A 27,801-nucleotide genomic window follows, 5' to 3' on the forward strand; every position below is an offset into this window, starting at 1 on the left:
CAGAGCCCCTGAAGTCCTAGAGCACCCTGCCTCCCCTCTGCTCTCTCCTGCACAGTTAGGTCAATATTGCACTAAAAAAAAAGGAAGAAAAAATGAATAAACCCCAGAAAAATCTAAATAATAGTTGCTTGTGCAAGTGCTTTTGGTGTATAAAACAAGCCTTCATCTCTCTGCTCCAGCAGTGATCCTGCTCACAGCATCCCCCATAGGTCAGCCCCATAGCGCCAGGTCCCCGACCTCCCCCCCGCCCCCTCCCACCGGAGCCCCGTGGGTCTGGTTGCGGCCAGGGCTACACCCCATACCCGGAGGCGGCTTTAAGACCGCGGTGGCGGGGGGGGGTGGAAACGAGCGGCTTCTCTCCGATCCGCTGCGAAGTCCCCGGTGACGGCGTGGGGCGCGCACGTGTGGCGGCGGGTGGGCGCGGAGGAGGAGGGGGAAGAAGAGAAAGGAGGAGGAGGAAGAGGAGGAGGAGGAGGGCCCTGCCCCGGCCCCCGGCGGGGCGCTGGGCGCTGCGGGTGTGCATGGCCCTGCGCGGGCGGCGATGGCTGCGTGATGATGGCCCAGCGCGGGCAGCCCGCACCGCACGCCATGGCTGCCAAAGAGGAGCTGTACAGCAAAGTCATCCCCCGGCGGAACCGGCAACACCGCGCGGGGACCATCAAACATGGCTCGTCGCTGGAGATCCTGCTGTCAATGGGCTTCCCCAAAGCCCGGGCGTAAGTCGCCGCACGGCCCCTTCCCCGCGGCTCTTTCTCCTCCCCACCGCCACCAACCACCCCGTTTCGTTTTTACGGCAAGCAGCGGGCGCCGGTCTGCTTCTGCTTCTAGAGCCGGAGCCTGCGGGAGGGAGCTCCGGCGGCCCGGGGAGGTGCGCACGGAGCGGTCCGGGGATGCTCTACGGGCCGAGGGATGCTCCGGAGGCATCTCCCGCCGCCGCCCCTGGCAGGAGCGTGGCTCCGCAACCGGGGTACTGGGGGATGGGGGGTGGCAGGTGCCGTCCCGGGGAGCAGCGGGTCCCGTCCTCTCAGCGCTGGAAAGTTGGGCAGCTCCAGGGAGGCGAATGTTTGAAACCAAAGCCCTTCCTTCCAAAAGGCTTTGAAAATAGGGGGTCCTAAAGGCGCAATTGCTTTGGCTAACTCGGTCACCCTGGAGGCTTCCTTTAATCCGCCTGCGAGTCAACCAGAAAGGAACAGAGCAATAGAAGGAAATGTCTTTTGTCCAAAGTGGTGGGGTTTTCTTGCCCAATTTAGCAGTGCCCTGGTGTAATCTCCCTGCGTGTGCTACTGCTTTAAATTAATTAGGCAGCAACCTAACGATAACTTAATGACTCTCCGGTTTTAAACATAGTGACTCCCAAAATGAGACTGTGCCCTTTAAGGATGCAAATGAAACCAGCGGGGATTTGGATGATTCCTTGATCTGTTTAAGTTTTCCTTGCTGTTGATACCAGTCGGAACTCAGTGGTTTTTCAGTGTCTTTGTGCAGGTTTCTCATAGAGACGCACACATGCAGTTTTAAGGACATATGTCATTTGGGGATTCATGAGATTGGTGTGGATCCACTAGCACATACAGAAAATCTAACATACATTTTCCATTGTCCTACTTATGTTTCTTATGTCTGTCAGTGATCTATACAGTTATCTCCTGAAATCAACATACAGCATTTATATACAATGAACGCAAGTGGAGGTAAGCAGGAGCCGGGTGACTTCATGCTCTGCTCACCTGGAAAAACAGACGTGCATCTTTCAGTGTAGCCAGAGGAAAAGACAGCTTGATACTATGAATGAAACTAGTTGTTTACCTGTACAACAGTGCCATCACGGCTGACAGTCAGCCCTGGTCTTACCTAAACGTTAGCCAAGGAACTGTGTCTGTGGTTCATATTCTGGCCCAAGAAAATGCTATCATTGAACAAAAATGGACCCAAAGCTTCATCATGCAGAATAAGAAGGGTTAAACAAAGATAGCAAGCCAGAGAAAGGCATAAAACATCCTCAACTGCAAAGAGTAGTTACTGCAAATATAACCTGCCAGACGGGTAAAACTGTCCTGATATTAAATGCAAGCTACTGCAATAGAACCCTCTTTGATAACTCAGCTGTCTGCTGAGAGGGAGACCATGCTCCTGATGTGAAGTATTCACATCATAGTGGCTATTTCAGCCCACTGGAAATACTACAAACAATTCATCATTGAAAATCAGATAAGAAGCAAGACAGAAATAAACCCCAACAAACCACCAATGAGAGTACACTGTGGAACAGCACACAGGTTTGGAAGCATGAGAGAAGGCTGCATGGCAAAAGGACATTCCCTAAAGGTCACTGCTTCCCTGTGCTGCTTTTTAACTCACAGCATATTACTCTGCAAGTGTGAGTGAGAAAGAATACCGGGTTGCTGAGGAGGTAAAAACACTGTGTCTCCCCAAACTGATACTGAGAAGTAGCCTTAGAGTAAAGCCCCTTTTGAGTCTTCTCCCAAAACTCTCCCACTCCTGCTTTCTAAATCAAAGCCACAGCTACAACAGGAGGCAAAGAATTCAACAAAACAGGGGATTTCAGATCTGTGCTTGTAGATGCTGCATACAAATACAAACCAGGCTGATATTTCAAAGTGGTGACCATCTGTTTGGATGGCTTATGCAAAACAAAGCTCCAAGTTGTCAGACTGGTCTGTCAGCCGTGTCACAAAATGCCATTGCTGTTGGTATTGGTGGCCTCCTGGCTTCTTGTTTGAGCTGGGGGGATTGATCAGGGCAGGGGACAGAGAGGACAGTTGAAGCCAGGGTAAGAGACACAGAGGCTACCTGGAGATGACAATAATGCTGGGTTTAGATGCGGTATAGAGACAGTACTGAGATCCTGGGAAGTACTCGCATTGCTTAACTTTCAGCTTCTAATTCAGCTCAATAACTTCACATACCTCACAGCCCTACCGATGGGCAGCTTTTTTCTCTTCAGAACTGAAATCATCCATTATTTGATTCTCCCTTGTTAGAGTTTATAACAGCAATAAGAGCTCAGAGGTCCACATCTGTCTGTCAGAATCTTTTCCTCCTTCCCAGCGACAGCTTCCATTCAGCTGGGCTACTCTAAACTACACGCTGATGCAGGGTGGTATAAACCACCTTTGGGTGCACTTACCTGTGGATAGCAATTGCTCATTGTAGTATGTCATCGCTTTGGACTATTACAGTGAAGAGCTGTTCTACTTTTCTTTCTTCATCAGCACACGATCATTACCTTTTTATTTTGTAATTGTCCCATTACATTACGTACTGTCTAGTCGCACAGGAGGCAGCTGTCCCTGTCCCAAGCAGCTTCTGATTTAAACAAGGAAGGAAGGCAAAAGTGATGTTATGATTGCCATTTTGCAATTCAGGCACCAAGACAAGCCTTTTATTTTACCCGGGGTTGCACAAAAGTCTAACCAGATCCCCCTTAACTCAAGAACAGGCTTCATCTAGAAAGAGATTTCACACAACTACTATTCCCAAAATATTGTACATCATCACATAATCATAGAACCATAGAATAATGGATCTACTGTCAGTGGTTGCACACACAAATCTAATCTGACTGCCAGCACCTCTCATTATTGTGTGATAATCCCTACGTAGGTGTTGATAGTATTCCTAGTAAATAGAAACGGAAGCACAATGTAGTTTACAGGCCATGGAAACCACAGGGTTTCAATTGAAATCACTTAAAACTATTATGCACATACAAGCAATTAAAAGAATCTATGCGTAAGATGTATAGCTGTAAAATGCTAAACACAGGGAAATTTAGTGATGGGCTCAGTTTGTTTCAGGATGGAAGAAGGCCTTTGACCAAAATTCAGTTATTGGAACTAGTACAGGGTTAAGCAGTAGAAAACCAGTAGCCTGCATGGTGCAGAAATCAACGTGGCTCCAGAATCAGCAAGTTCAGTGATTCACAGATTTTAAAGTTTCATGTCAGGCTTTAAACTCCTCCAGAACAAACCCAAAACCAGACAGATAAATTCTAGGATGAGAAAAAAACCCTACTTTATTTTGTTTCATTTCTGGGTGCACATATGTGCATGAATAGATAAATATATACAATTTCAAACTGCTTGAGTTTCTGCATGCAACTCTGAATTCAAGCCACAGCCCTGAGGTGCTGTTTGAGAAGAGATCCAGGCCTAGAAAAATGAAGATAATTCTCTGGCCCCTGTCATTACTCAAACCAGGTAAACCACTGTCCATAAAACAGAGCACTTAAATTAGAGGCATCATGCTTTTTCGGTTGCCATGCTCTGTGTGATAAGCCCAAGAGATGAGCACTGTACTTGGCACAGGGAGCAAAGCTTTCTAAAACTAAACTGATGTTCCTTCCCATCATCTCAGCCTAAAAAGTGGGGACCACCTTCTACATAAAGGTCCATAATGTTGGTTCAGTGCGTAGTGGGTCTGCTGATGGTAGACAATTGAAAACACTTCCCTGCCATAAAATGGGATAGACAAGAATACTGTACAGTTTAGCATGAATCAACTTCACCCATGCTACACATTTCCTCCTTCCTCCCACCTTCAAAAGACCACCTGAGTTTAACTCTGTGTTCATGGGAATGAAGAGGAGTTAATTCATTCACAAAGTTGTACAGCGTTTCCCCCGGACCCAAATAGAGCCAAGCCGGTCTGATTTTGATTTGCTTTCTCAGTAACTAGGAGAATTGAAGAGTATTAAGAGTTTCATTATTGTCAAAGAAAAGAAGCTCAGATCCAGTTTACAAACAGTAAAATCTTCTCTTGTGTTTTGAAAACGTTTTCTAGGCTGCTTAAACATGTTTTGCCTAGTAACAGACTTAGCAACATAGCACAGAAAGGCTGCGAAGTCTCTCATCCCTCTAGGGTTTGAGCTGGATTTGGGAAAATACTGCATGGAAAAAAAGTGCTGCAGATAATCTTTTGATTTTGAAGTGGGTTCTGTTCCTTCACGGCCTTGCCTGCAGGGTATTAGTTTTGTGCAAATACTCTTGGCTGAAATTCATCCTACTACAAAGGACCAGCCCAAACCATAGGCATCCCCTAAGTCCCACTTGAGCTCAAGCTTTAGAAGTGTTTCCATGATTCACAGAGACTTGCTGGCTTGGGGTGTGAAGGGAAACCCCATTCTGAGTGATGAAGTCAATGGATGGAAATGTTTCTAGAAGCAACAGCTTAGAAGGCTGCATTGAAAGTGGATTTCCAAGTTTGGTAATAGCACTGGAGGAAATCTTTAGTTATTGAATAGAAAATTCAGGTGTTTAGCTTGGGCAAAAACTTCCCCTAAAGCTCTGTCTGTGCTCGTCATGCAAGACAGTGAGTTTTGGGCTTGGATGGAGCCACTGGACTGTGCAGAAGAGAAACCACCTAGCCAAAATACTTCCATTTCCAGTACTGCACATCAGCCATCGATCAGGTCAATGGACGTTTTTGATTAGAAACTTCGTAGGAAGCATTTGTGACCAGTTCACACTCTACCAATAGGGAAGGTGGAAGAACTCACTAGAGGTACACATCACTTGGACAAGACCTGCCTTCCCTACTGTGACCTTCCCTTTCTATGCGCTGGTTGGAGCTTTTCTCAGCTCTGAGACACACAGCTCTTAGCCCATGCACGGGTTTAATGGGTGAGATTCCACACTGTAACTTGAGCAACAGCCTGAGCAATTAACTGGTCTAGTTCATGTACTGCAGTCCCTAGGTTCAGCACTGGGGCCTCATAACAATTCGGTACATCTGTGCTGGAAGGGATCCAACAGGTCTGCACTGCGCAGTGGAACATGGATACTGCAATTGAGTTAGCAGCTGTGGGGAAGGTGCACTGGAGAAAGGCTGGAGCAAACATACATTAGGGACTGAGACCCGTGGCTGCTTTGCATATGGATATTTTTCCATTGGCTTTATCGCACATTTCTGCTGTGGGACAGAGGGATGGTTACTGCAGTATCCAGACTGTTATGTGCTAGCAGCTCCAACATGTTTGGTGTGGGAGAGATCTCCATGAGACACTTCCTTACTTTGAAGATCTAAAGTGATAAAGCATAGAGGGTTCTCTATTTCCACTGTATTGTCTGGAAACTGAGGCACAGAGAAGCTTAATATCTATGTCAAATCTGTAGTTAGGCTGGCACTTGCACCTAAATCTATAGTTTCAGTCTATTAGCTTAATCACAAGAGTTAGATATCTGGTCTAAGTAGAACATCCACTTCCATGCCATTGTGTAACATTTTCAAATGGAAAAAGACCTTGTCTTATCAGAGGCTGAAGAAGTCATTCCCGTGATAAGATCACACTCAAAATTATAAGGGCAGCAGTAGCACTCCATACTTCCTCAGCGATTCTGTCATCTGTATACATAACTGGCACTAATCATATCTGACAGTTGGGAGAAGTAGAACAATCAGATATTCAGGTCCAATATCGACAAAGAAGATGCTTCTGCCAAAAGTATTGAGAAAATGATTTAGGGACAGAAAATCCTTATACAAAGATTGCTCACAGCAGAGCCAAGGTCAGCGAGTCACTGCAATACTTGCTGCAGAAGTGCTAGCTGCCCAGAAGGCAAGCTCAGAGGAGAGAAAAAAACCAACACACATTTATATTGGCTTCACACACCATGCTTCATTGGGATCTCAGATTGAAACGTCTGAGTAACATCACCATATGCAGCGAGTTCCTTGTTCAGTGGAAGTCAGCCAGAAGACAGCAGTCCCTGGATTTCTGAGATGTGTTTTAGCTTTGGCAAACACTCGAAGAGATGTCAGAAAGTTTCCTGGTCCCTGAGTACTTAGTTCAGTTTGGTATTAAAAATGACACGGTGACAAGAAAACATTTGCTTGTGCTTCTCTCTCATGAGTCTGTGTCTTGGAGCAAAGGTCCTGGGCTTGATCCTACCCTTTACACTAAGAAGGAGAGGAGCTTGAAAGCACAGCCCAAACTCTACATGTCACTGACAGAGCCCTTGTGCCTTCTGTGTCAAAAACCAGTTAGTAACTTGATCCTTAGCATGCAATTGCCTTTCAAGCTATGTATCAGTGATAGAGATACCAGTGTTATCTTTTCCTTTTCAGTCCCTTTTTCTGTCCCAGTTCACAGACCTGATACTACTGTCAGGAGCCAGTTTAAATTTACTGAAGAGATTCTCAGGACAAAGACTCACTGCAGAAACTCATGATTCCAGATATCCAGCATGGACTATTTGAATGGAGCCTTGTTTGCATAAAGTGTTGAGTATTATTTCCCCTTGGAGGCTTGGTGACAGAGACAGCGTGTTGGCCTGTTTCTGCACAACGCTGCAGCACTGCCTTATAAAGCCCTCTGGAAGTTTACTCCTAGATTACTGCTCAAGTCAGGCGGGAATTGTGGTTTTTGGCAGATCATGAGCTAAAGTTTACCCCCAAAAAAGAGTAATTTGGTGCTTTTAAATGTCAAGATGTAATTCTGCTGGCTCCTGATGAGACCTGCGTTTTTAAGTCACCTTTGAAATCAAATCATCAACACTCAAGTCTTGCTCACAGTCGAAAACATTGCCCTAGGTTTTAACTGGTGCTCATAGTGGATTCCCAGCATGTGCTCTGCCATTGCAAAAAGAATAGAGACATCCGTGTGTGTGTCTGTACTGCACCAGTCTAATTATCCTCAACAAGCAGAGTCATCAAAAGAGCTGTAGTTTAGCAGCTGACAGCATTTTGGATTCCATCACCAAGACTCGCTGCAGGCTTTGTGCATTACAATGGGGTGCACCGCGGCGCCTGTGTCTTACTCACCCCCTATATAAACAGACCTGGAAAGAATAGGCCTTGGCTTTGCTTGGCGTTTTTCTGTCCCTGCCATATCCTGAGCTGGCCGGTCGTGCACAAAGACTGAATGCAACATAAAGTGGAGGGGGAAAAAACAACAGCAAGAAATAATAGGATGGGTTGAGGGAATTGCTAAAGTCACCGCAACAAAGCAGCTGACAGCCAACATAAGCAGTGTTTAAGATCTCCTGAAGCTTTGACAAGTCCCAGGACTCACAAAAGATGAGTTTTAGGGTACTCTTGAATACCCACAACTCATGGTATGGAGCCAAGAGATATTGATCTCACACAGCTATCCAGCAGGAGCCATTGCTCCTCCATTCCCTGGAAAGCCCCCTTTTTCACAGGGATTCCCAAAAGAGTAAAGATGAGCACAGAGAGCACAGTTGCATGCGCAGATATGACAGTACCCTGGCAGGTATTGTCAGGTCCTGAGTGGTTTCTATCACCCACCATGCAGCAGGTAGAATTTAGACAGAAAGCAAGCAATTATAAACCGGAACCTGCAATGAGTGACAGGAGATGAGTCTGATGTCTTTGCTTTCCCCAGACACCACATTCAGGTCCTTGAGACTGAAGTCTGCTTTCATTGCCAGCACCAATAGCTTGCCAGCAGGAGATTAGCAGGAAAATGCTAGAGAAAGGTTATGCATGTGGCTGAGCAAACAGCAGCCCTGTGTAAATGTTGGGATATCTGTCTTCTGTGCTACAAATGCAGAGGCATATCCTAAGATCAGTAACTCCGATAAATACCTTGGCCTCCCATAGCCTGACATCCAAAGAGGTTGGAAGTGTATTTCACTCATACCCATCAGCCCCCTGCTATTAATGCAAGGCAAGTGCCACTTTTTTCCCTTTCATGTAGTATCAGCTAGGCTCTGCAGTTCATGATAGTGCAGCATTAATAGCTCATGGCCGGTGACTGTGCAATACTTGCCAGTGTAGAGGCGGGTGTGTTTCAGAGAGATTTCTCATCACCTGATTTGTAAAAATGACTGTTTTCTTTCTCCTCTACCTAATGAAATAGAGCAAGTTCCTGCACGACACAAATCTCATTAATGGCCTGATTCAGCAAAGCCCTTGAGCACGTGCTTCTCTTGAATGACTGAAATCAAGATGCTCCATGCAGTTCTACCGAGCATGAAGGGGGCTGCATTACATGGCATTGGAAATACCTGAAATAGATAAACGATACTGTTTTTCTTCTAAGCTGGTCCTCATTTTATTCACAGAGATTGAATAGGTTTCATGATGCCAACTTCAAGCCCTGAGTTTATGCTGCCATGAAACACTGGTGCCATTTTCCCCTTGCAGCAGTGAGTAGAAACCTGATTTTTAAGTACCACAATTCTGTTGTGCTGGGGGGGCTGTGCAAACAGAAAAGGAAAACATCATCCCTGCTCTAGGAGCCAGCAATGTAAACAGGAGCCAGAAAGAGCAAATGCCTCTAGAGAGAATAGGGAGAGGCCACATAGGGAAGCAGACAGCATCATCTCCTGCTGACAGGCAGTGATCTCAGCATTGCCTCCAAAATCCTGTACTCCCAGTCGTTACCCGTAGTTACAGTGAGTTAGATTGATGGGTGAAATTCACAGCTGCATGAGAATGGCACTGCTGTGAACAGCTACTTTGGAATAAGTGTCATTCCCCTTCTACAGACAGAAACATTTCAAATGAGACAATACATCAAGTTGCTCCATGCCAGAGAGGGCACCTTAATTAACACTTGCCATCCACTCGAGACAAAGGGCGCTCCAGAATTGCAGGCTGTAAGCGGTGTCAATGATGTCCTGCTCCCTTGTTCTACTATTATATTGAATTTATTCTTCACAATCAATATTTCTTCCTGAGAGTGGCTGCCAAGTCCTAGCGAGTGTCAAATCACAATATATCAGCCATGGATAAATTGCAGTCAGCTCAAAGAAATCTCAAACTAAACAAGAATTGGATCTGGTTCATATTCACACTAGTCTGTGGGCAATGGAAACAAGCCTTGGAGCAAACCTACCTTACAGCTGCACCTTACAATACATGTTTATATTCCCTTTACAGTCTCTTCAACCCTTCCCATAGTGTAGCTGTATCATAAATGCATTCATGTTCTAACAGGCAAACCCTCCCAGTGGTGTAAACCAGCCCAGCACCATTTACTTTGTTGGAGCCGTACTAATACACACCAGCTGAGGATCATACCCAGAAATAACTCAATTTCCATTGCTATGAAAGCTTCCTTTAGAGAAATGGGGTTTTTTCACACCATTCAGGTAATGCAAAGAGCCTGTGTGTAAATAAGAATCAGTATCAAAGCCTCTGAGAGGGAAAATACAAACCTCAGGTGTTTCTCGCCTATTCACAGTGCATTTATATGGCGGGGCAGCAGAGTCTTTAGTAAAGACTCCAGGTCTGTGCTGCAGCACTTGCTGCCCTGCTGCTGTGTGCCAGGGGAGCACCAGGGCTTCACAGTGCTTTCCAGAGCTGGTGCATGTAATAAGGTATCCTGGGCAGTGAGGCTGCAGCAGGCTCCCCTGCTACCTTGATTATTTGGGTCTGAAACACGTCAGCCAAGCACAGCAGGCTGGGGAAAGGATGAGTCAGGATGGGTCTACAGAGACCCGAATCATGCACGCAGAGAGCTTGTGCTGTGCTGGTGCAGGACAGCTGATGCTGTTTCCTTCCAGTATTACAGTGACTACAGGTTCACTGCTCCAGGAGCATCCATCATCCATCCTGTTTAACCCTCTCTGTGTACAAGAGGTCCCCGGTGTGGGGTGAATTGCACAACTGGAACCCCTTATACCAACCTGAAACCATCTGTATGAGGGTATTTTAAGTCTCACTTTGATTTGATAAAAATAGTGCAGGTTCTGGGGGGAAATGACCCACTCAGCCACGGTATTTCCTCTTTTCTCCCTAACGTAAAACTTTCTACTTGCAAATGGGAAGGTCATGCTGTGTAAGAATTCTCCATTTCATCCTCCAGCTTCCCAGAGCAGCTCATTAGATGCCGTCACTGAGGGAGGATTTAACTTCCTATAAAGACCCTGACTTTGGGGGTCAATGTATCTTTTCCAACTTCCTCTGCTTCCTCCTCCAAAACTGCTGGTCCTCATCAGGATCAAAGGACTATAAGTCGCTGGGAATTCTAAGGGGCAGAATGCCATATTAAGAGGGCATGGTGTGGCTGGGATTTTGTTTGATTCCCATATGCCTACCAATATTTGCCAGCCATCATTTATACCCAGCCTTTAACTCCTCTGAAGGTGCCTCGCACGGAGAGGAACATCTGTTAGTGCGTTCCCCCTGTGATTTTGGCCTAGGCTGTGTCTTAATGACTCAAGTGTCCAAGAAACATGTCTCACCAGGCTTCTTGTGTGAGTCAGCCTAACCAAGGGTGCTGGGCAGCCTGCTGTGATGCTTTTCATGTTCTCCTAGGAAACTCCTGAGACCAGCTGCTGGTTTCTTTGCTTGCACTTCGTGCTTAGACAGGCCCATCTGCTGCAAAGTGAACTTTGAAAGGGTAGAGCCAAGGCTGCCCAGCTAAAACATGATGACAGGTAAGAAGAAATCAATAGGTCTTTTAGGATAACGCAGGTTGGGAGAGCCTGAGGCCAGACTGGCAAAACTACATTTGGAAGTACTGGGATCTGTTAGGCTGAGAGATCTCCTAGCATGGGAACAGGATTGCCATGCCTTAATGACCTTTCCTTCTTCCGCTCGCCCTCACCAGAGCTCCACCAGCCTGCATGACAAATGGAGATAAAATTCCTCTTTTCAGCCACAACAGTAGGAGATTGCTGAGGTGTCATCGGATTTCCCTGGATGATGGCTTAAGAATTTTACATACTTGCTGTCAGCAGCTCTTCCTAAGGGAGAAGGGTGGCAGAGACATCGTTTCAGTCCTTGCTGATGGCCAGTGGGATTATGCAGCTATGGGAGGGGATGAGGGCAGTGTATGCCAGAGCACGCAACTCCAGCCACCCTGTCTTATTTCTATGTGAATGGGGAGCAGTGGGGAGAACACAGTCACGGAGGTCTGTTTATTATCCTTTCTGACATCTAAAGGTCAGTGGAAAACCTTGTCAGATCTAACAGGAAGCTCAAGTGAGCAATGCAGCAAGAGCTGCTGCAGAGCAGCCTGCCTAGCTGCTGGCTTAGGAGAAGAAACATTACCTAAAAGCACAAGGTTTTGGGCTTTTTTTCCTTTCAAATGATAGTTGATACACCAAAAGAAACTAACTATGAAATGCGAGTGCTCTGCTGAGTCTGGAAACCAAGCCTTTTTCAGAGGGCCAAAACAGATCACCTAAAGTCAGCCACCACTCTGGAAAACCATTGCTCACTGATGCTCAGTGTCTCTGTAAATTAAACACCTCCCAACAAGTGTGAAAGCGTTATCAGGAATTTGCCTGAGGACACAAAGAGACTCTCCTGCAGTACTGGGTTTAGATCTCAGTAATGTGGATTTGCTATCAGGCCATAAATAACACAAGAACGTACTCTTATGTGGCAATTAGATACTGTTCCAGGCACCTAGCTCAACTTTCCACCTACTAAATATTGTTTCAGTTTTGCTGCACCATATTCCGAAGCCTTAAAGGACCTTTGATGTGACTTTCATTTCAGTAACAGACACGAAATATTGTGGTTTCATAGGTTGGGTGTGCGTAATGGCAAGGAAGGAATCCTTTTTCCATGCTGCTTTATCTTTCCCTCTCTTGTGACACATTAGTCTTGAGTGTCAGGAACATGCAGTCAGTTTATTTGTGGAGCGTATTTCTAATCACAAAAGTATTTGAAGCAGTTGAACAATTTAGATGAGCTTATGCAAATGGGATTGAATGTTGTGACTAGATAATTGTCCCTTTGCTTCAAGGTACCTGTCAAAGAAGACACAAGTTTTTGGTTGGAATGAAAAGTCCTGAAAACTACAGCTTTTTGGTTACCTGTACTCAGTGTGAAAGCAATTGGTAAATCCTATCAGCATCCCATCTGCACCCTGCAAGGTCTGGGCAGAGTTGTTTCCACTGATGAAGAGCAGTTTAAGAGCATACAAACATCCCCATGGCTTTTGAAGTTTAAGGCAAGGTTGAGCTTTGCAGCAGCACGCTAGGCAGCGGGAACATCATCCTTTGATGAACCACACAGGTTCCCACAGGCTTTGCCGCCAGGGACTGCTTTCAAGGTGGAAAACCAGGATGAAATTAGGTGCCAGCCTGGCAAAGGATTCAAACGTGTTGCTCAAGTTCAAACACATGAACAGTTGCATTGGTTTTAATTGAGATTACTCAGGCGCGTAAAGGCATGGCTAGCTCGTGGCCTTGAAACTATTTTGGTTTTAAATACTGTGATGCAGGGTGGAGTTTTGCTGATTGACAGTCCTTTGCTGCTGTAGCTAACTGCCATCCTGCATTGGAACTGCTCGATTTGGTTATCTGGACTAGTGTCTCTAATTTCATTTCCCCTTGGGTGTTAATCAGGAAGGGTTTTTCTCTTATGTGTGTATGCGCATCCTGTTTGCTCTGAAATGTGCCATTCCATTATTTGGCTCTAATTATGGCTGTACCCGCTGCCCAGGCTGTTGCTTAGGTCCCTGATCTGCTACTTGTGAAGGAGTAGGGTTTCAAGTACAGACATTGCCCTGTAATAACTGTGAATGTTCTGCCACCCACTGTGCTGTAAGGAAGGCAGAGAAAGTTCCAGCAGTTTTCTTCACCATCACTAGGCAGGGTGGTGAGTGTTAGCATCGTCCCCATTTCACAGATAGGGAAACTGCAAGTACGGGAGGATTAAGCTTCTGTTTTCAACATCAGCTTTCGATTTTTCAGTTTTAAACATTTAAAAAAAGGCATTTGTGAGCACTCACACACCCAATCCCAGATGTATCGTACTCATCATCCCTGAAAATTCATGCACAACTGAAATGGAAGCCATTCATACATGTAGTGTTACATTGCATTCATGTCACATATAAGTCAGGAAAAAAAGAGGCTTATATTCTACCTTATTCTGGTTAACCTTTCTTTTTCATTACTAGTGCTTAAGATCTTCAAACCACAAGGAGGCGAGGGGATCTAACATCTAACAGAAGAGCTTTCTTTAAAGATGCAGATTGCATTGTAGGAAATGACAAGCAATAATCAAAGGAAGTTCTTCATTTTCATTATCAGTTCTCTCCGTCTCTTTTCTCACAGTAGAGTACTTCTGTATATTCAGTACAGCCCCTCTCAATTCTCTTCATTAGAGACTGAAGCTTGCCTGTGTCTCATCACCGCAGCCTCTGCGTGGCCACAATCACCTTCCCCAAGCCCGCATAGATTTTGCCTTTGCTTTTAAACAACTCATTTTCAAACCTAGCAAAAGATGCAGCTCCTTTCCCTCAAAAATCAATCACTATCAAAGCCTATCTTTGCCTAGCCTCATTCAGAGCATGCTGGCTTGAAGAGCCTTGGATTCAGCAGCCTTTGAATCAGGTTGTAAGCATTGATTCTCCTCCCTCACTTGTGTGCTAATGATATCCAAGTCATCTATAAACCAGCCTCAGCCAGGAAATGTGGTTAGCCTGGCCAGCAAGACTGGCATGGCTTCAGCTGGTGAGAAGACAGGGCTGAGAAGAGAATGTATAAATGTTTGCAATAGTTGGTGACAATAAATCTTCTATGCTGATGGCTGAATGGGATCTATTAAGACATTCAGAGACGGACACATTTCAGTTTGCATTCACGAAAGCCCTAAACACATGTTTACGTCCCATTGATTTCAGTGAATGGGATGGACTGAGGTAGAGAAATATTTTGCTCTGTCCCTCCCTCTGCAAGCTAAGCACAGTGGGCAGCGTGTCAGAATAGCAGTCGTTTTCCAACTTTGCATGTGTTCAAAACGGCTGCATAAAGCCAATGGCAATAGGAAACCCAGCTCTTGGGTATCAGAGAGCGGTGTGCTTCACTGATACCAGTTAAAGTTTTCAGAAAGCACTCCAGTAACCAGTTTGACTTTTAGCAGGTTTCTGAACCACTGTGAGCATCCAGGTCTGTGCCGTTGTCGCTCCACTGAGCTTTCAGTGCCAGCTCACACGTTTGCAGAGGTTTGTCTCTGCGAGCCACATCTGGGGAAACAAGAAGAGCAGATGTGGAAAGGGTTGTATCCATCATGACCTCCTGTCCAGCTGCAGAGCCTATCCTTCACCACCTTTCCTCCCCACAGAGGTCATTCAGCATTAGTGTAAACACGTGGCAAACCTTTCCTCCCCATCATGCTAACACTTTCCAGCCATGCTTCAACAGCAGCTTTTGCTGGGGCTATTGCACGTTATTCTTTCCCTTCTCAGAATCTCTGCTTTTGCAGAATCTCTTACTCGCATGATGCAATAGCTCACAGCACATTGAATGCATCCCAGGAACACAGTCCCTGGCTCCCTTTCCATCCCTTCCCACTCCCAGGAGCATGTCAGACAGAGCACTGCATGCAACTGTCCTTGCTCTGGGCAGGAAACAAAGGTCAGAAATCTGGAGCTGTAAATCTGCCACCAGTGGCTATTCCTGGTTTTAGCTCTGGTTACAGAAACATGCTCTGGTGACAGGTGAATTTGCTGGCCCTCCTTAGGTGAAAAGAAATGCTGAAATACAGGATTTCAGTGTCTTGCTCTCCCTTCCTCTATATGATGCAGGAGAGAAACAGTAATTCGCCCGCCTGAACTCTGGAAGTTTTAAAACTGCTGTGAAGTCATATTCTGCTGGTGTCCTGCCAAGGAGCACTTCTGACTTTTTCCCATTTCCATAACCTTTGCAAGCCATAATAGAAGGACAGAGTATCTAGAAGACAGCAGAGGCCTCTTCTGACACCCTAACACTGGTACTGGGGTTTGCAACCTGCTTTGCCTCCCCTACCATCCTGGGGAACATGTCATTGAATGACACGGGCAGTTTGTCTCTTGTGTAGTGTTGAATCTGGGAAGGAAAGCAAAGGCCTTCTTCCATCTCTGCAACTATCTAGCTCACAAAAACATCTGAAGGCAATCACATATCTATTCAAATACAACATATCTATAGTGCTGAAACCCCCCAAAATTACTTAGGACTGGTAGCTGTAAAAATACACGGTATTATACCTACTTACTATATATATACAGACATATGCACACATTTAGATATTCATACACAAGCATATGTTCCTACAGCATCTACAATGAAGTATACAGGCTATGTACAGTTGAAGTCGGCACCAATCTGTGGCCAGTGTGGGGGGTTTGTTTGTGTTTTGTTTTCTCTCTACAAACCAAACCAAACCATCAGAACTGGCAGTAGAAGCCATGAGAGCTTCCTTAGGTCAGAAAAGAACCTGGAGACTGATGACAAACTCCTCTTACAAAAGCTGAACAACACATCCCAACCGGCCAGCGATCTATTGCGGAGGGTCTGCAGTGTTAAACCACAGGCAAAGTACATGCAAGTGCTGGCACTAGAAGCCCAAACCTGTCCTACAGCGTATTTGTTCCGATGGGGTATGTCTTCCTGACCGCACTCATAGGAATTTGATGCCTGATTAACAAAATCTTACATTTGTACAATATATTACATTTCAGCCATGCTTGGCTGAAATACTTGTGGCCTGGATTAACAGCAGGCTATTGTCAAACAATATATAGGCCTTAAAAAGAAAAGGACACTCAGCAAGTCACCCTCAGACCCTTACTGAGATGCACAGTGGTTTGGGGAAAGTGGTGTATATATATTGCCTTGCAAGGCTTCATGTTCTGTGGTTTCATCTAAGAGATGCACACCATTGCATGGCTGCACATATACAGGATGTGAGCCAGTGGTTTCAGGAAATGAATGGGCTTAATTCTGATCACGTTTGCACAGTGATAAATGAGCAGTCCAAATCCCCTGCTACCAGTGGGGCTCTACCACAGTTATCACACTGGACTCAATCATCAGTCCTGGCCTGCTATGGTACGAGGGATGTCAGAAATCATTTGTACAGGCTATAAAGAATAACAGCTTGCCCTTCCTCTAGCGTGCACACATAAAAATACAAGACTTGCACAGCCCATTAGATGAAAGGTTCATTTAGGTTAATACACCACTAAAGCCTTTCTTCTGTACTTAGTCTGTGCCAGTCAGCAACTTAGAAATTTCCTGAGCCAAACTTTGCATTTGGCCCAAAAGTCTTGAAAGCCACCATTAAGCTGATCCTAATTTAAGTTTCCTTTTCTTAATGCATTTATACTTTACCTTCCACAACACGATGTGCCAGTAATTTCCACCACTCACTAATGCATTATCTGAAAAGTACTTGAGTTGGTTTGCTTATGTTTTTAAGCACAATCTTGCCTCTTTTAAACTCATATCTCCGACTGCCTGAACAACCTAACTCAACTCCAGAGGATGCCCAAGGCTCCTAAGCTTTTGTTTTAGTTGAACACACCTACTTATGTAAGAAGCATCCAAACCTGCTTATAGCAAACAAGATTCAGCAGAGAGGACTGTATTTTACTGGGGGGGGAAAGGCAAACATCTGCTTCCCACACAAACACCCTTTATTCCTCAGCCGCTTGTGTGGGTACTGCTTGTATAATAAAATGGATAGACCTGGGGGAAAGCATGGAGATGGCATGCCCTTAGTTCTTTTAAATGCATTTGACAAAACTTGGTTATTAACCTTAGTATCAGTTTTGACAGCACAGAAAGTATTAGGTCAGATAGATTTTAATCTTGGCCTTTGATGGGCGTTAACAAATCCTTAGTTCATTTGGGCTGGGCATCTGCTTGCTGTAACCCCATCAAGTACTACTGAGGCCACGAGCATATTATGGGGAAATTTCAAAGACAATGCTGCAAAGACACATGAAAATCAGTGGGAGCACAGTTCTGACTTGTAATAAATCATAGCAAATGCCATTTTAGAAGAGTCCGATCTTATTGATTTTTGGAGGACATGGAGAGAACTAAGGACACAAGTTACTGCAAGAATCCAGCCAAACGGAGATTGCTAGGTATTATTTAGCTACATTCTCTCTTAATGGGAAGTAAAAAGACATTCAGTAGAAGCGGGAAATCCCCCTTTCTTCCTTTTAGATAAAAAGATGAGTTAGAGTTGCAGCGTGAGAATCTTGTCTCCCTCCTGCTGCTCAGTGTTCCCCTGTTCTCCAGTCTGCAGCAATGGCTGCGTAATACTTCAGTATTAAAGTGTTCTGAACTCAGCCTCAGTTGAACGCCTCAGAAATCAGTCAGCAAGACCAGGAGTGAGCCCTTATCAGGCAGCGCAGTCATGGGTTTCTTCTCTGAGCCAGCTCTGGGATGAACAATTATAAACCAGTTTACAGAATCATGTAGAAGTGTAATATATGCAAATCCTTCGATTCTTAGCTGGAGTTATTATTGGATGGATGATAACAGTTAATTGAATGTGGGGGGAAACAATACAGGAATGGTTGGAAGCGAAGTGCACTTTTGGTCCGTGCAGTTAATCCGGAAGAAGGTACCCCCATGTGAGCTTACAGCTGCACAACCAAGAAACTGGAAGGACCTCAGGATTTGTCCTGCAGTTAACATAGCCTACAGTCTGACCCAGAGCCAAGTTGTGAAATCACTGGGATCCCTGCCATTCGATTTCCTTCGACCTGAGTGGAAAGGTCACAGCCTCTATGTTTTAAAAGTGACTAAGACTAATAAACAGCTGGGCTATCTTTTGGTAGCAGAAGAAGGTGTCATTGTATCTGCTATGTGGGTGGGAAAACTCCTTACTTTCGTTTGGTGCCTCTTTTGTCTATTCATTCGTCCCAGGCACTTGAGAGCAGAGCTTGCTCTAAAAGCTGGGGTTTGTCCCCTGAGGAGCAGGCAGTGTGTGGACCCTTAGCTGGGTCATGAAATCATGGCTATGACCATCAGTGACTTGATGATAGCTGTACTTTTAGCCCTCTTTCTTCACAACAGGTCACTTCAGTAGCAAGAAGATTTTCCCTGAGTATAGTTCACAAGGAAAAGATGATCCTTGGCAAAATAGGAGAGGCCAGAAGGTTCAGGGACAATTGCAGGGCTACCAAGATAAGGATTCTACCCAGATGAGTTTGGGCAGAAGCACTTGGACAGCATCTGCCTGTGTAGTATGAATGAACCTTTATTCTACGACCAAATGCATACCAGATGCTGGGATTAGAACTGAAACTTTTCCCTGCAGTCCTAGGAAGGCAGAATAAAATCCAAATATGGGCCACTTCAGAGCTCAGCAGTATCTGAGAGCTGCTTTGCTGTGATCGCTGGTGGTTCTGCTCTTCGCAGGTGCAGTGGCTGTAGCAGACAGGAGGTTCAGCTGCTGGCAGTACGGAAAAAGCTTCACACAAACAAGTCACTTCTCAGTTTTGGAGCGAATCTGAAAGTCATGTGAATGACCAAATATTGGGTCTCCCCCGCCACAATCTGCTGCAGAAATTACACTCCTTTGTGAAAGGAAAGCTTAGTAAAATAAGGGCTGAGCCCTATGCAATACATCTGACCCGCTCCCTCTTTGACGCTAAGAGGTACCACGGATGCTATACTGTTTAGTCCATGCTCTGTCTTCTCTGTTTAAGCTGTGCGTAGTTCAGAGCAGGGTTTGTGTCTCACCCTTTGAACAGCGGCTTGGGGCTGAAGGAAGTTCAAGCATCTCTCCCAGCCTGGGTATTTTGGCATGCCCGAGGCACCTGGCTGTGAAAGCTCAGAGGAGCAGCACACCAGGTTCAACTCTGAAACTGACAGCATACACGAGATGGGAGAACATATAGTAAACAACACTGGGTTATTGCTGTATATTTGATAGAGGTTTGGGGGATGTGGGTGGTTTGTTTCTATTTCTTTTTTCCAGTCACATCATAGGTTTTTGACTATTGGGTTGTGCCACGTTATAGCGAGAATTGATGGTTTGTTCCTGTGGAAGTAGATGGAGCATTCAAAGAAACAACACCCTATTAGTTATGAGCAGATTTAACACCCCTGCAAGGCTACCATCTGCCACTAAGAAGGGGAAATTAAAGCAAGATGCCTGAGATTCAGACGGCTGCCAGGGCTTGACTCCCTCCTCGCTTTCTGCTTTCCCTCCAAGCAGTGATTCATTGTAGGTAAGCATCAGCAGAAAAGCAAGCTGACGTAGTTCAGGTGTTGTGTCATTAAAAGAGCATTTCTATAACTTCTTGGAAATGAGAAGCTGTTGGGTTTGTTTGGGGGCTTGTGTTTGTCATCGATAATTGTCAAGCCCTGGGGCTATAATTAGCTTTTCTGCACCATGTATTTATACAGGGGAAAACGGTGCTTTAGAGATCATGATTTTCCCTCTGTTAACAAAATGGTTGTAGCACATGCTCTTTGCTCTTTGCTGAGGCTCAGAAGAATGCACAACTAGCAGTACTGTTCATCTCACTCCATCAATACACAGGAAGTGGTTCTCTGAGTATTTCCTAGACAACTGTAAGAAGGAAGTACTCACCAAGGCAAGACTCCCCTATGGGTCCAGACCACAAGGCTGAGGGCGATTATATTCATATGGGGACACCCACTATATATCCCAGCCTACAGACAAGGGCAGCACCTATTTCATAGTTGTCTTAATCTAAGCATGGAGGAAGATGGTATTCTACAAGTCAGATGGATTCACTGCTGGCAGAAAGAGGGGACATTTGGGATGCTGTAAAGGCATGCAAAGGGACTGGTGAGAGCAGGGGAAGTGTTTGGATAAAGGAAAGAGGAATTTCACAGGACTTGAGGAACTTGGTATGAATTTGTATTTTGGTGTTTCCATAAAGGGCTGCCAAAACTCCAGCCACAGCTGGAGACTGAAGGACTCATCTGTGGCACTGCACTGGGAGGTTATCTGTGCTGTGGAATCTCTGTAGTGCCTCATTGCACTGGAATGCAGCATCCTGCCCTGAGGGCACTGAGCTCTTTCAGGGGGATGGGGAAAATGATGCTAGAAGTATAAGTTTAAGTTTTCTCCCTTTTCTGGGGACATACTATCCCTAGCAAGCTGTAAGCACAGAAATGACCAACTCAGGTTGTTGCGGGTTTGAGTTCTTTATCTCTCATCCGAATCAGCCAACATGGTATGTTAAAACAGCAAGCACGCCAGAACGTGGGTTCATCAGCTTTCCTGTCTTTTGCAAGGTCAAAATGACCATAAAAAAAAGGCACATATAGGATTATTCTTATGCTCATAAAACCCAAATTAATTTCTAGAATTGTAGTGATATGCCCAACATGAAAATCAGAATTCCCTGAAATCAGCTGGACCAACCCGTGACCATTATCAAGGCAATAGTTTTTACCAAAAAGGATAGAGATCCAAAGACATGAACTATTCACCATGATTAATAAAATTCATAATACTAAGTCAGATGTTTTCATCTCCAATGAGATTAAATAATTCCAACATGAAATTTTACTCTATATGCTTCTTTTTTACTTCCTTTATATTTTACGTCCCCATCATTCTGCCACTAACATTCCTGCTCAACTTTTTGTCCTTAAGTCCCTGAATATCTTATCTATGAAAGGACAGTTCTTGAGCCAGAAAACCAATGGGGAACAGAAGAAAGATGAGATACATTCTTTTTCTTCTAACGTTCAGCAAGCAGGACAGGGGAATTAGCTTGTTCCTTGTTCTCTCACTGAAATACCATGTTTGAAGTTTAGCTACTAAACCTATTCATGTCGTGGTTCTCTCTCTGTTAATAAGGGTAATGACTGCCTGCAATGGTAGCGTAGAGTTTGATCCACTGTGCTGTAAAGCAGTCTGAAACTCTTTGAAAACAGGGTGCAGGAATAATGCTTACCTTCAAATTATGGACAATTCAAACCTATTCCTAAGTGAAACACTGTCTCTTTAAGTCATTAAATATGTAACTGCAACAGAAACACACTTAAATAAATTATTTAAAGTTATTTCTAGCTCTATGTGGGAGGTGGGTGGGCAGTGAAGTTGATACTTACTGGTTAGAGCAGCCTTTAGCCTTTACATTTCTCCCCGCTTTTGCACAAGCTTGGGGTTTCCTTGTCTTTTTAGCTTCTCTGTGTGATACAGACAATTGAGCTGGCTTTGATCAAACTTTCTGGGGGGTTGTGGCAGCTTATTCTAATTCCTGTTTTCTCAGGCCTATTTATGTACCTTCATAATGTCAGTTTGCAACAATACATGAGCAGTTTCTCACTGTCCCTTCGGTGACAGGAAGGACTCTCCATGCTTCAGAAGGCTTGTTGGACTCTTGGCTTCTATACCTTTTATTTTAGCACAAAACCACAGCATTTCCATGGGATCCTAGTGGCTTTTTTCATGAAACTTCATCTGTCTACAGCCCAAACTCAAAAATCCTTCCTAAGCCTCAATTACAGCCCTGACAATGTTCCTTAATGAACCCAAGTATCAGTGCCAATTTCTCCCCCCATCTATCACACATTTAATCACTGCAGTACCCAGGTACAAACATTGCTGTTGCAGGAGACAGAGTAAATTACATAGACCTCGATACTGACCTTCTGCATTTTGCCACATTTCTTCGCCTTCTATTTCCTCTCATTGTTGGCAATTAAAAGTGTTAGGAAAAATTCTTAGCAGACAATTTGACAACTCTTTTAAACAAGCAAAGAAAAAGCATATGTAGCTTTGCCTGAATTTAGTATGAATAGGATTTACTTTCAGAGTTAACGTGGAAAATAGCAATACTAGAAGATGAAAAGAGCAAGGATTCTCTGAAAAACCTTATCAGAAAGGTTCCTACAGGATCAAAAAATACAGCTGCTATTGACTGAGACCTGGATTGAGAAGGAACTACCCAGCCTCATGCACTGAGAACAGGCACATCACTGACATACACTTCAAAGCGGAAGATATCATTCCTGTGCATGGCTCTTCATGTGTATTTGTTTATGAGCTGCCTCCCTCAAACCTAAGATGAGCATAGTATACTCTTTCTCCATAGCCTGCTAGTGCCCACACAGCATGACCACAAGCAGGTTTTGTTGAGTGCATATAAAAAATGCTCACCATTTTAAAAACCATTTCTGGAGTTCATAGGAAAAGCCATTGAAGTTTTGCATTTTTAAGGCGCTCTAGCTTAGACACAGCAAATACAAGTGAAGCTGCTCAATCTATCTTCACAGACCTTTATATACCATAGTACAAGGGAAGAAAACTCTGGTTCCTCACAACTCATTATGATATTTGCATTAATAATGCATATGCTGGTAGAAACACAAAGCCTCCTTCTGGCATCAAGGTCACAGGCTAGTAAGCACTGTTTATACATATATCGATGCCCTTTACTACAAAAAGCTTCACCTAAATAATAGAGAGGTAACATCATGTGAATGCAGACAGGGAAAATGCAGGAAAGATGGGGAAGAGCTGCCTGCTTCATGATCCTGTACAGAGATGGGTTTGGGAGTACAGGACTGCACCCTGTCCACCCACACAGCTTCCTAGAAAGACAGAAGCATCAGCCCTTGTAACTTACCACGTATGTATAATGCTGTTTATTTCCCTCTACAAGTTAGTGAACCCATGCTGGGCTGCTTTTCAGCATGGAGAGGATGGACATTATAGCTCTGACTTAGGAAGTCTTTCAGGCAGCTTTCAGAAGAGGCTAAAGAAGTTAAGCAATTTAGGGCTTCGCAAAGCAAGGTGATTTTAAAATGAAGGTTGATTTAGGAAGCTCCAGAGTGCCTGTAAATTCCCAGCTCGGAATGCATGGGAAGTAAAAAATCATCAAAGACTGTTCTGCTGAACTACCTACAGCAGTGAGCTATTGACAGAGCAAGGGAATTCAGAGAGCAGCTGTAGTGAATGAATGGAGGGAATAAAATGTACATTGGCGGAGTGATAGGGATATGAATCTTGTGCCCTTACTAGAGCATCATGCACGGGGGAAGCGGTTGGTACATAGGACTGACTGTGCTATTCCCAGTTAGTGGACATACTCCCTTGATGTGACTGCCAAAGGTCTGTGCTCTGGCTCTGAGGACCAAACCCTCCTTCCTTAAGCAGCCAGAAGGGAATGCAATTAAGGTTGCCTCATGAAGTTCATAAAAGCTAATGCATGAAAATAAGCAAAGACAAATTACAGCAATATTAGGAAGAACATTTCTAATTGTGAGGCTGGCTGGCCTTGTTCCTCGAGCCTCTGAATACTGAAGTGAAGAAAACAAATGAGACGACGCTACCGGGAACAATTCTGTGCTGTCTGGGAGATGGGCAGCATGAGTAACACGGAAAGTCCTTCTCTACAATGTAAGGCACTTTTTCAGCCTTTCTCTAGAAATCCAGACACGGTTGCTAGCACTCACTGATGAACCTGTGTCCTTCAGAAATTAAAACCTTTCTCTGTTGTTTTTACCCAGCTGTTTTCTCTCTCCTTACTGGCATTCTCATTAGGATGTTAGCACAGGCTTTACTAATTCAGGAGAATTCCTATGCTTAAACTCTCAGTCACTGCTGGGATTGGTCTCCAACTCATGTTAACATATTTAGCTCTTCCTTTTGGTTTGTTTTCAGAGTTCGACTGTGATTGAGCTTGAATTGCAAAAATACCACACACACTCTGAAAAAACCCACCTTGTTCTCAATGTTTCCTGCTATAAAGAGCAGATATTCTGCCTATTCTGGCCTTTTTTCCAAGCAGTCGTTGGAGGCTTGTGTGGTTCTTGTAGTTTAGTTCAAGGAGGGAAGCCTGGAAAACCATCACCTTGAATCTATCCCTGGTCTTCACACTGCTTAGGATCACCCACTAACTTCTTGTTTTTTCCCTATGCCTGTAAAATGGGAATATCCCATTAGCAACCCAGGTACTTGAGGAAAAACCAGCAAGCTTTTTCATGAGAGTTTAACTGTGGGGATTAATGTTATTTGTCACAAATGTACCAGTGATTAAAACTGTTTCAGGGCTCATTCGTGCTCAGTAGGGAATGTGAGGTATATACTCGTATGAATATAATTTTTATCTATATATTATATCTCATATCTTCCAAGACAGCTTCAGGCTGGGTGGATGGGCAAATAGTAGCATTATTCTGAAGTATATATGAGTATATCTCACACACTCGTGTACAGGGGGAAAAAAAGATAAATCATAAGATGGTGGTTAAGTAAGTCTTTGTGCAATTTTTGTCTATGATTTTCCAGCATGAGTCACCATAATTTACATGTTATCTAATATTGAGAGTCCCAAGTTTATGTTACTTTCTGTTCTATTCAATGCTCAGTGGGAGAAATCGACTTCTTGAGGCTTATCCAGCCTGCTTGGAAGAGGTCCTCTCCAACTGAAGGAGTTAATGGTTTGCTAGAATAACTGTCATCAGACAATTGTGTTATAAAGAGCAGCAGTTACCAAAATACATTTTAGCCTGCAGCATACAAGAACAATACAGCTATTGTGCTGTAACCACAGAACTTGGCACACAGATAAGCTTGAAAGGGAATCGTGTTTTGTTTATTACGGAAGTGATGGAATCCATTGAAAGGTTATTGTTTGACTCCTTCTGAAGCAAGTTCCAGGCCCTTTGTGAAGGGTGTTCGCAATCTTTGGGTCAAAGGCAGAAGGGAGGTTATCCAGTGGTGTTGCCTTTCTTCCACCAGAGATAGTCTGGAGGATAACAAAATCAACCTGCCTCCAGGTGACCCTTCAGAAACCTCTACCAAAAGATAAGTCCTATTACAAAGGCAAGGAAAGGCTGAAATATTCAGTAGAAGAATACCAGGATTTTCCATTTTCATCAGAAAACCCGCTCCCTAAAAATAAATCCAAGTTGGAAATCAGAACATTTTCAGCTCTTTTCAACAGCCATATATTAGTGATTCCTGTGGGGAACTGCCACAAAGTTTGAGGGATGGAAGAATTGAGCTTCTGACCCCTTCTTCTCTCCATCTTGCACCTAATCCAATAGAGGACTGCAAAACTGGACAGAAGCTCATGAAATGGACTTAAAGACAGTGAGATTTAGTAACCAGAACATGTTAACCAACAACTTGTTTTCTTAAGCTTTTCATGCCAGCCAGGAAGGGTATGGATTGACTTTGCTTTTTCTAATGAAACTCATTGATTCTGAAATAATGACTTGATATTAGGAGCTGTGCCATTAAAAAACAAAAGGAAGTAAAATTATGGGATTGAGGAACTCAAACAGTATGAATATGAAAGGGCTTTGAAAATTATTCAAAGGTTATTATGCCCTCAACACTTCGCTGATTTTTTTAAGTGCATAATTTCATTTGAGTCACTTCCCCTATAAATTACATACTTAAAAACCTGCTGATGTTGACTCCAATCCTCAGAAAAACATCTCATTTTAACCTTTTTTTTCCCATCCCCCACTGTATCTCAATTTTATTTGGATAGATACTTTCAGGAAATTTGTATATTATTTCTTTTAACCTCAAGAGCAGCTTGGATGAACTCAGTTACAGTAAGCTATTGCACACAATGCAGAGCCATCTTCTCTCTCTAGTCCTTCTAGTTGTTCTTCCCACAGAAGGTTTATATTCTGTGATTTTAATTAACTTTGGACTTGGTATGACTAATTTTAAGCCAAGTTCAGTAGGGAGCAGTGGCATTTCAAATACTGTGGGATCTTATCCAAAATGCCTACACCTTTAATTAGAAATATTAATGCCAAAGACATTCAGATTTGGATTTGTTAAGTTAAACAGCAAGATCCTTATAAAGGAAAACAAAAGCAACCTGGTTTGACAAACATGCTGAGTGCCTGATGTCCTCAGAGCCACATCTCTGAAAATCAAGGTGATTTTGTTCAGGTTCCCATTGAGATGCCTGACCTCAGTGAGTGGCATTTGCAATGTTTTGTCCAATTCACACTGCCTTCTGCAGCCCACAGCTTGCAAAACCCTCCTCCATCTTAGAGATGATAAAACCAAATGCAGAGAAGCAGATCCCTCCCCTCTGTGTAGCTGTGTTGAAATGGAGCACACCCATAAAACAATCCTTTTGCCAATCCTGAAAGAGTCAGGCAATTCAGATAGATGGCCCAAAGGCTTTGGTAGGGGATTTTCTTCTGTGGGCTTCAGCAGATTTTGGAAGAAATCTATGGCAACTTAGAGCAGCAGCAGCAGCCAGAGACCTCACTACCTCTATTTTGGGCACTGTATAAAATGCACCCAGAAATAAATAGATTTGTCAACATCAAGCAGCAAAAAAGAACCAAATCCAGCAGTCGATCTAGCTCCTCAAGCCCCCTCACAACTTTAATAGTCATGTTTCTCCCTGAGTTTTCCTTGGCTCCACTTTCCTGCAATGAAGAAGCTTCTCCATTAGAAAAAAAGCTACTTCAAATCTCTGTTCCACCCATAGTCCATCCATCCAGCCATGAAGGTACCACAAAGAACTGTGGTTTCATGACATGGATGATAAGCAGCAGGAATTTTTGACATCTCCTTGGTACTGGTGAATTACCAAACAATAGAGGTTCTGTATTCATGTAAACATCCCAGAGACAGAAATAGGGAAATCTCAAAGAAGCATAAATGTATTTATATCCAGAACAGTCTCCACAAAGAATACTTTGTACAGTTTTATTATTGTTGGTTTTGCCCAGAGGCATCAGCAGTTCTTTAGGCATGTAATTTATAAGAGGCTAAAAGCTAAATTATGCATCAAAAAAGGAGAGATGCAACTTCAGGGGAGGAATGCATTTCTAAAATAACTTCAAATGCATAGTTCAGAGCAGCAGCCTGTAGCTGGAAATGAGTGCCCAGTCAGCAAAGGAGTCAAAATTACTCTTCCCTATATAAGAAACCAACCCCGGTAGAGATCTCTATATTTAAATCTAGCAGCAGTAGGGCTGTATCCTGGAATCCTGAATCTATTTGAAAGACTTATCTGATGGGGTGATCCTTCAGAAATACACTAAACAGAAATAGACAAGTCAGCCAGGTTGGCAGTACTGAACTCTTCCTTCCTACGTGACTGGATACCCAAAAAGGACGTTGCAAATCAACACTGCAGGAACTATCTGA

General features: G+C 44.0%; 1 protein-coding gene across 1 annotated transcript in view; it reads left to right on the forward strand.

The window, feature by feature from the left end:
* The first annotated feature begins 480 nt into the window (after positions 1-480).
* Positions 481-27,801, forward strand: part of UBASH3B (ubiquitin associated and SH3 domain containing B) — a 62,759-nt gene continuing 35,438 nt past the window's right edge. Inside the window, exon 1 of the mRNA XM_080631701.1 lies at positions 481-716. Coding sequence (XP_080487827.1) covers positions 553-716 — 164 coding nt within the window. The 5' untranslated portion in view covers positions 481-552. The remainder of the gene's footprint in view (positions 717-27,801) is intronic.

The sequence above is a fragment of the Psittacula echo genome (assembly GCF_963264785.1).
Source record: "Psittacula echo genome assembly, chromosome: 18".
NCBI classification, from domain to species: Eukaryota; Metazoa; Chordata; class Aves; order Psittaciformes; family Psittacidae; genus Psittacula; species Psittacula echo.